Source organism: Gopherus flavomarginatus, chromosome 14, assembly GCF_025201925.1.
Source record: "Gopherus flavomarginatus isolate rGopFla2 chromosome 14, rGopFla2.mat.asm, whole genome shotgun sequence".
In the NCBI taxonomy this organism is placed as follows: Eukaryota; Metazoa; Chordata; order Testudines; family Testudinidae; genus Gopherus; species Gopherus flavomarginatus.
The window spans coordinates 31156426-31165532 of NC_066630.1; the positions used below are offsets into that span (position 1 = coordinate 31156426).

The 9107-nt window shown below is 48.6% G+C and overlaps 1 protein-coding gene across 2 annotated transcripts; it reads right to left on the reverse strand.

Annotated features, from left to right (window-relative positions):
- Nucleotides 1-705: 705 nt before the first annotated feature.
- On the reverse strand, nt 706-5558 carry IRX3 (iroquois homeobox 3). Of its 2 annotated transcripts, XM_050922568.1 has the most exons (4): nt 4921-5556; nt 2756-3779; nt 1791-1857; nt 706-1090 (listed from the first exon to the last, which is right to left on the reverse strand). In XM_050922568.1, exons 1-4 carry the CDS (start codon nt 5140-5142, stop codon nt 1036-1038), a joined length of 1368 nt encoding a protein of 455 aa, XP_050778525.1. In that variant the 5' UTR covers nt 5143-5556; the 3' UTR covers nt 706-1035. The 2 variants fall into 2 exon arrangements, with proteins under 2 accessions (XP_050778525.1, XP_050778526.1); XM_050922569.1 differs by lacking the exon at nt 1791-1857 and having other exon boundaries at nt 4921-5558.
- Between the last annotated feature and the right edge of the window lie 3549 nt (nt 5559-9107).

Sequence of the window (9107 nt, forward strand, 5' to 3'; positions counted from 1 at the left end):
CTTTATAAATAGAAAAGGCAGCATAATAAATATAATAGAATCGTGTAAAATAGCGATCCAGCCCTCCCCAGAACCTCAGATCCCAGCACACCTTCCACGCCAGAGCTCACTCCCCCTCTGTCCAGCCTCTGCTCCTGATTCCTTTAGCTTTCGCCTTGGCAATCCCTGCACCCCCACCCTCTGCACAGTCTGTACCCCGAAAAGGCTGGCCTTCCCGCGGAGCTTTTCCAGGCATGAGCGGGGGGCAAGCACAAAGGGCTTTTTTTCTTTTCTTTTCTTTTTTTTTTTTTTCAAATAACTGAAGAGGGATCCTGTTTCTGTGGGGGTTTCCCCGCAGGTTTGGCTCCTAAATCTCGCCCACAGTTAAAACGCTAGCCCCGAAAGGACGTGGTGCGAGCCTCAGACATGCAACTTCAGCGTCTCCCTTACCAGAGACCCGAGAAAGAAAGAACCTCTCCGCAGCCCTGCCTTTCCTCGGCCGCGTTCCCCTACCGTTTCCCCTCCGCGCCCTTTATCCTGTATTTTACGATTCGATCCTCTACCCTCAAACTCCTGCCGCCTTCCAGAGAAGTTTTGAGCAGACCGGGCATCTAGAATCGGCAGAAACTGGCCTATTTAAAATTCTCCAAGCCACCTTTTCAGGCTTAAAAAACAGAGGCGGGGGGCGGGGGGGAATAACTCCATTGGTGGCGGAAGAGAATGTAGTCAAAGTGGCAACAGTTTATTTATTAGCCAAAATATATACTTTCTTGTACAATTTGGTTCACACATATGTACATTTTTACTGTATATACAAAAAAAAATCGAGACACCTAATTCTCACTGGACTTCCAAAAAAACCTCACGAACTCAGCTAATCCAGATGATAGTACAGAAGCGGTTTCTTTTCTTTCTTTCTCTCTCCTTTTTTTTTCTATTTTTTTTTTAAATTTTAATATACGGACATGCTTACAAGTTGTAACTATACAGAGCTTTTTGTTGTTGTTTTTGTTTTCTTTACACAATCATTACAATATTAATAATAATAAAAATTAACTATGATGATGACAACGCTGATAGAACCATAGCTGCATCAAGTTGGTTCTGGGGCCTGGAAAAAAAATGACACAGAAGAAATATTTAACAGGATTTCTATTCCGGCTTAGTTGGCACAGTTGATTTTTAACTTTAGATAGCAATTTGTTGGTTTTAAATAAAAAATATTTAAATATAAATATTAAAAATGTCTATAAACTTTATACTCATTTTAATTAGCTGTGATATAGGATGGGCCCAATCCGTTTTTTCCCGGCCAAAGTGTCACTGTCTTGAGTGGGAGTTATTCATGAATGAGGCTAGGCAGGATCAGGCTGAAGTTTCTTGTATCCCACCTCCCTTCCTGTATCTTTTGCTACTGTTCTCTGAATTCCCCCTGAATTCCCCCTTTGTTTTTATCCAGGCCTGATTTTTACCTGCACTATTTAAGGGATAAGGACTATGGTAACTATTCCTGCTGCCTTGCCTATTTATTTTAAACACAAAAATAGTAAGCCCACAAATCAAGAAGTGCCTGATGCAACGTTGCAAGGAATCGTTTGCAAAGTCGACAATACTAAATTGCAAAGTCAACAATACTTATATATTCAAAATGATCATAACACCCCCACAAACCGCTCCGGGGAAGAAAAAGCTGCTTATGACTAGATACTGTAAAGAGAACCAAAGTAGCAGAGAAAATGGTCTATTTACAACTTTCTCTCTCTGTGTATATATATATATATCCATAGGAGACTGAGGAAGTAATCTCTTACCGCCTCTGAACTGGCTGGAAAGCTGTCTTTATTAACTTTTTCTCTACTTCCAAGGCACTAGATCGATCTAAAAACAGAAAAAAAATGTTCCTTTTTAAATTTACTCTTTTCCCCCCGTCCCCGAATGAAGCCGCAGGGGAGAACATTGTCGCTTCGGGGGAGGATTGGTCGACTGTAGAAGTGACTGTAAAATACTGAAGCAAGTCTCAGGGCCAGTCTTCCCCACAAAAGAGTTCCAGCGATGACTATTTTAGCAGCAACAACAACAAAAATCTCCATTGGTGGCAAGTTATTATTTTTAGGAACTGAATAGCGTCGCCGTGTTGCATTAAAAAGGAACTAGCACCGCTTAGTCATTCTCTTCCACGCGAAACACAGGAAGTGACTGTATTGCAACTGACAAAACTATACAATTCAGCCTTGCAGGTCTCTGCACAGCACCACAATTAATGCTAACTTAAAAGGAGACAGGTTCCAAAATATAAACAAACACAAGCAACAACATAGAGAACTAGCCCTGAAATATAACTGGCCCCGCTGGCCAAGCGAGAATAATTTTACCATTAAAAACAAAGAAGAGGTTCTATATTAACCAATTATCATTTTTCTGTTCAGTCCCCCACCCGCCCCTTTCTTGGGCTGCTAGTAATTTGGAAGAGTTGGGATTTTAAGCATTGGGGTTGTTCCATTTTTTTAAAACTGTTTTGGGTTGATGGGTCCCCCAGGCCTCTACGTAGCTGCTCCGAGATGAGTCAAAGGGATCAAAATCTGTAACCGTTTCAGCCCCAAAGGGAAGCGCTGATTGTCTGGGGAAGGAGGGGATCCAGCCAGCAAGGGACAGTGGCAGGAGGGGAGTTTCTCTGCCCGCAGGATGGGGTGGGCCTCTCCAGCTCTGTCCCTCCACCTCTCCCCACACTCTGCCCCCCACCCCAGCCCCCAGGTCCAGGAGACCCCTTAGCCATCACCTGTTCCAGCGGACTCCGTGCTCTGAGCCTGGTCGGCGGGCCTGGGGAAGGCAGCGATGGCTGCAGCGCTGGAGGCTGCACCGGGAGTGGCCCCGAGTCCCAGCAGGTGGGGAGTGCTCAGTAAGGTGAGCGGGTGCGGGTGGTGGTGGTGGGCCGAGAAAGCCCGGCTGGTCCAGTTCGGAAACTTGCCCAGCGGACAGGAGGAGACGAGTCTGTGGGGCGGGGGCGGAGCCAGCGGCAGGCTCTGGGGGGTCGCCGCTGGGGGGGAGCAGCCGCTGCCGCCCCCGGGGGACTTGCGGGGGTTGTCCGGGCTGGTGGCCGTCTCCGCCAGGGACCAGATCTTGGGCTTCTGCCCCACGCTGGCTAAGCTGCCCTCCGTCGGGGGCGAGGCCGGGGCGGGCGGGGAGAGGCGGTGCTGCTGGGGGGGCAGCTTGAGGGGCTCCAGCCCCCCGGCGGGCGGGTGGGGGCGCCCCCCCTCCATGGCCTTGAGGAAGCGCTCCTCGGAGCCGGGCAAGTCCTCGAAGCCCTCGGAGCCTTCCGAGTCCGTCTTGGAGTCGGAGTGCAGCAGGTCAGGGTCCTCCTCCAGCTCGTCCTTCTGGCTCTCCATGTGCTCCGTGTCGATGTTCTCCAGGTCGATCTCCTCCTCGTCCTCCCGCTTGTCCTCTTCCCCCTCGTGGTCGCTCCCGTACGAGTTCCCCTCCTCGTCCGTCCGGCTGCGGGGCGCCCAGGTCATTTTATTCTCCTTCTTGAGCCGCCGGCGGGCGTTGGCGAACCAGGTGGAGACCTGGGTGAGGGTCATTTTGGTGATGATGGCCAGCATGATCTTCTCGCCCTTGGTGGGGTAGGGGTTCTTGCGGTGCTCGTTCAGCCAGGCCTTGAGGGTGCTGGTGCTCTCCCGGGTGGCGTTCTTGGGCCGGGACGGGTCCCCGAACTGGTACTGCCCATAGGGGTAGAAAGCGGGGTGGTGGTGCGGGAAGGCCGGGTGCTGCACGCCGGGGCTGTCCTTCAGCTCGTACTGGGCACCCTAGAGCCAGCGGGGAGAAGGAGAGAGAAAGGTTTCAGGGCGGGAGGGAGAATAGGGCTCTGGCTGGATTTCCCCTCCCCGAGGTGTCCCGGGCCACTGGGCAGGCGTGCGGGGAGCCCCCGCCGGGACTTGGGGGGCGGCCGATGGAGTGAAAGGGGCCGGGAGCGGGCAGGTCTCTCCCTGGCTGTAAAGGCAGCGCTCAGAGCTGCCTAGGCGGCCCCGTTTGCGGGGTGCAGCCCCCCGTCGAGCGGGACACCCCGACCTGCCGTTGCAGCCCCACTTTGCAACTTTGCAACCGCTTTTATAAAAATGGGCGCGCGGGCAGGCGCGCATACACACAGCGACACACACACACACACACCCTCTGTAACAACAACAACGCAGCCAGCCAGCGGCCAGTGCTGCGGCCCCCGTAGCGTGACGTGCTGTTTATAAAACACTTCTAAAGCATTTCGGAGACCCCTACGAGCACAAGCAGAAACTGTCAATCAAAGTCTCTCCCGGCAGAAATTCAACCAGGCCCCTCTTTCGGTGCGTGGATCTGTCTCTGTTCCCAGCCGTTCACACCGCCGGCAGATTGTCATCCCTATCAAACCTGCCTTGGCGCAGCGAGAAACAACAAGCCCCCACTTTGGTTTGTTTACAGTTCATGACTCTGCCCCCCCGTACCTGCCTCACTTTTAACTGGCCACCAAAAAAAAAAAATAGATCATTGTTCTTCTCCTTAATCATTAAAATCCTGCCAATGTGCAAACGTGTCCTTAACTCGGTGTTGCTTGTCCCGGCTTCACACAAACAGAAAGCAATGTAAAAATAAAAACTAAAAACAACCACCAAAAACCCTTCCTTTCCTCCACTCTCCTCCCCCCGCCGCCCCCCATCGAAAGAATTAGATCCAGGTGAAGATGGTCGCTTGGTTATAAAACAATCGGGGGCTTGCTTAGGCGACAGCAAGGCAGGCAAGTCGGATTTCCTTGGAGAGATTCGCTCCAGTTCTCCACTTCAGTGCCAATCGCTCCTCCGCAAAGGCCAAAGCCGAATCGTTCCGAAAACACCAACAAGCCCCCTCAAGGCAGAGGGCGACCCAGGGGCATGGGGGGACGGAGGTTGGCCGGGGAGGGGGGGTCTGCGCGGCTCTTACCAGCTGCGGGAAGATGGGGAGCTCGGCGGTGTAGGGCAGGAAAGCACCATATCCTTGAGCTGCCGCGGCGGCGGCGTAAGGCGCTCCGTACATGGAGGATAAAACATTGGAGAGCGTACCGGACGGGGTGAGCTCTGTCCCGCTTCGAGCGCCGCCGCTCCCCTGGCGCTCAGAGGGGTAAATCGGCCTGATATACTGGTAGCCCAGCTGGGGGAAAGACATGGTGGGCAGAGGGGGTAGGGAAGGGGGGGGGGAAGAAGGAGGAGGGGGGAGAGAAAAAGGGAGAGAAAGGAGAGAAAGTAGAAGGGCTGGTAGAAGAGGAGGGAGCTGGCTCGCTCGCCCTTGCTGGCTGTCTGCACTTTTCAGTGCCTCCTGCAAACTCTTGCAGACATGGGTGGGGAGGGGAGGGGGAGAGAGGGGTGTTGGAGAGGCCGTGAGCTTCCTCCTCTGGCTCTCCGGCCGCTGCTGTACACGGTCCGATCGCTTCTTTCTTCTCTCACTTTTCCTATTGATCTGAGTGGACTCAGGTCAGGTCCTAACAGATTGCCTGAGATTATTGGGACTCTGGGCTCTGATTGACATTTCTAGTCTCGCGCAAGCCCCTCCTATTTCTTTTAAGTCTCTCTCTCTCCCTCGCCTGCCCAGAGCTCTCTCCCTGGGTTTGTCACTAGCTTTTTTTTCCCTTTCCTCCCCTTCTCTAAATCTGTTTACTGACGTCGCGGTCTTTTATTTGAGTTGCTTTCCAATCTCGTTTTAGCACTCGCCAATCAGTTCTGTGTTTTACCAAGGTTTAAACCCTGCCCTACGGTTTTATAATTTATATATGTGTTATGCAGTATAGAGAGAGAGACACACAATTATTTTTCCATAACCCCCTTGCTCCCCCTCTCCCCTGAAATAAAAGAACTAGGAAGCTGGGGCTGGCAACTGTTGGAAAATCGCACGCCGGAAAGAGAACAAAAAGTTATGCGACGTATTTAAATAAAGCCTCTTTCCTTGCAGAATTTTACGTTTACAACCTTATCTAGTGTAGCTTCATTTTTGGTTTCTTTATTAAGAGATCCCCTACTCCTCCCCTCCCCCCCGGCCCTAGCATGGGTTACATCTCCTAATATAGATTTAATGTCTATTGGATTTGGTAATTTGCATTTCCAGAGCCAGTTTGAAACGTCCTAATTCTGAATCTTTAAGGAGTTCTCTACATTTTGTCTAGCCTAACAGTGGGCAGATACAGTGAAAAAGCGAAGTTAATTTTCTTCCTAATAAGAGACTTCAAAGAGTTGTAGGGTCACAATTTTACATCAAAGGCAGAAAAGAAGGCAAATTAAAATCCTAACAAAGAAGAGACGGGAGCAGCCCTCTGGGCCATTAGTAAATACGTGGTGTGAAGAAAGGGACAATGACAGGCCCTGAAATTAAACTAATTAACACCTTTTTGTCTTGGTGCGAAATCACTAATTAGGAAATTTATGATCATTTTGCTTAGTCCCTCTGTTCTGAAGCACTACACGTGCAGCCTTACCTGGGACATAGAACCATTGTAATGGGTGTAGTGGCATAATGTTTTAAAGAGTTACTGGGAGCAAGTCGAAATGTGTTTTAATTACTGGATAACCTTATTTTATGATCAACACAGTTTGAGATACTGTTTTTCTGCAACCAGCGTGTGAGTTGTAATTGTAGCGTTTTAAGAGGGGTTCAAATGCATTTAAGACTAAGTGGGTATCTTGAAAGAAAAGGCATCTTCTGATTTGTTACCGTTGTGTTGGAGGGCTCGAGTAAATGGAACATAGAAAGTTTTTGCAACCTGTAGAGTTAAGACTTTGTTGGGGCAAAATTCTGAATTTACCGCTGTTGCTTTCTGGGAATTAAATGGATTAAAAACAAACCTCTGAAGGTTCTTCTGATGATTTTATATTTGTTATGCTGGAGAGTCATTTCATCATATTCTCCCATGTTTTTGAATACTCTGTGGATTTATTACCATTAAAATATGATTTAGCTACAATATAATAACTGTGCTCACAGTATGGGTTTTCACAACTACATTTCTTTAAAAAATGAAATTCATGTCAGATTATACAGTTAAAGGAATCGACCTTCACAGCTTGCTATAATAAAACTATATCATCTTGTAATAAATACGGATTATGGCAAAGCAAGACCCAGAATTAAAATTCCCTGAATCAATATATGAAAATCTGTAGGAAACATCTCTAATCGTATTAAATTCGTCTTTATAGCATTCCCTATCTGCTAATCTAGCGCAAAAACAACTCTGGGTTGGAGGAATTTATTTTCTCCTATTCAACTTTGCCCTTGTAATAGGTTTTTATAATATAATGTAATGGAGATAATATTAAATTCAGTTGTATGTTTGTTTCTTTTTAATTCAAAAGGAAAGTAGTGAGTGAAGCCTGAGTCCTTGTTTCATGTAATTCTCTGTACAAATTGCAAGGTTTGATCGCTGCGATTCTGAGAAGGTTTGGAAATAGCTTCAAAGCGGAACACAACTTTTAGGAATGTATTTTATACGGGGGGAGGTGGGAAGGGAGGAAAGGTAAAAGTATCAGAGAAATGACTTATCATTTGATCAATTCTCAGCAGGTAGTCCCCATAATTCTACCTACTATTCTACCTACGTATTACATATTGTACCCACACTCACACATGATAGATTTGCATACACGCAGCCCAGACCTAACGCATCCGACACGTATTTTTATTGTGGCGTCACGATTGACATCACTACTGCTCATTTACTGAGTTTATGAACCTGGCAAGATTATTTTATCTCATTCTACTGTCTTGTGTCATCAAGATAGATTTTTAATCAACAATACAATCAATATAAGTTCATCCCGAACGGGAAAATACATGTGTTCGACATGGATTGTTGTACTCATTCTAATTCATGACTGACATGAGTAGAAGCTGAATATAGTACAGAGAAGGAATATGGGTTTCTCTGGCACTTCTTTAAAGTGCAGAATAAAACCAAAAACGTGTGTGGAGGGATGGGGGGGGGGTGAAGAAACCGCCGCAACCCAGGTGAAATGAAAATGTAGAAATGCACCCTACTATCAAACAACACGGAGAAAAGAAGTGAGATTGAAGATACGTGAGAGCAAACGCAAGCCCTGACAGAGGGAATATGGGAGGCGAGAAATTTATGGGGGCGAATGAATTCAGGTCAGGATAAGGATGAATGATGGTTTATTAATGGGGAAGAAACGGACAGGAAATGCAGCCGCACCAAATGGACTGGAGGAGAAACCTGCAAAGCTATAGCTGTTAAGCGGAGAGGTTCAAAAGAAACCCGAGCCACCACCACCAGGAGCAGGGGAGAGAAAAGACTCCCGCCGAACTATGGCAGGGGAATGTTCAAAGCGTCTCCCCGGCCAGAAACGCACATGGCACCGGGAGGATAGCAACACCAGCATGTGACAGCCCCGCACCGCCTAGGGAGAGGGCTACGGATGGGGCAGGGAACTTGCTAAGCGTGGAGCCATTCAAACAGCAGCCTTGCCTTCAAACCAGGGAGTGCTAAAGAGTGGGAAGGAGAAAAAAAGCGACGCTGAAGGAAAGCTGGAAGAGAGAAAAAATAATAAACGGCAGACGGATGCAAAGCAGAGAAGTGGGACACATTTTGCTAAACATCTGGCAACAGAGAGGAGAAATAAAGTGAACCCTGCAGCTGGCTTGCAACGAATGTGCCTGCCCAGATGGAGAAGAAACCTATGCAGGGGCAAGATGGCTAAAGCCAATAGGACTGGAAGTATCTGCTGCTCCCTCAGGTCAGCCGGCTTGTCTCTGTGCAGCGCTCCTATTCCGGACAGACACGTGTCTTCTGGCCGGGATCTGTCAAAGCTGGGAGAGCTGCTGCTGATTTATTACCCCCAAACATCCATACCCTCCCTCCCTGGATCACCTTCCCTCCTCCCCCTCCCCGGCTCACTCACACGGTCAATGAGCTAAAACCAAACCTCCTCAAACTTCAATAGAGCCTCCTTGACTCCAAGCTCTCAGGCAGAAGCAGGGACCCCATAATAAGGAAGAAGCGGACTGAGACCGAGACGGGTGCACTGGATTTGCGTTCATTTGTACCGAAGCTGCTGCGGCTTTCGCTTCTCCCCATGCAAAAAGAGCCTCAGTCCTCTGAGGCAGGACCCAAGCCCTGTGCATAA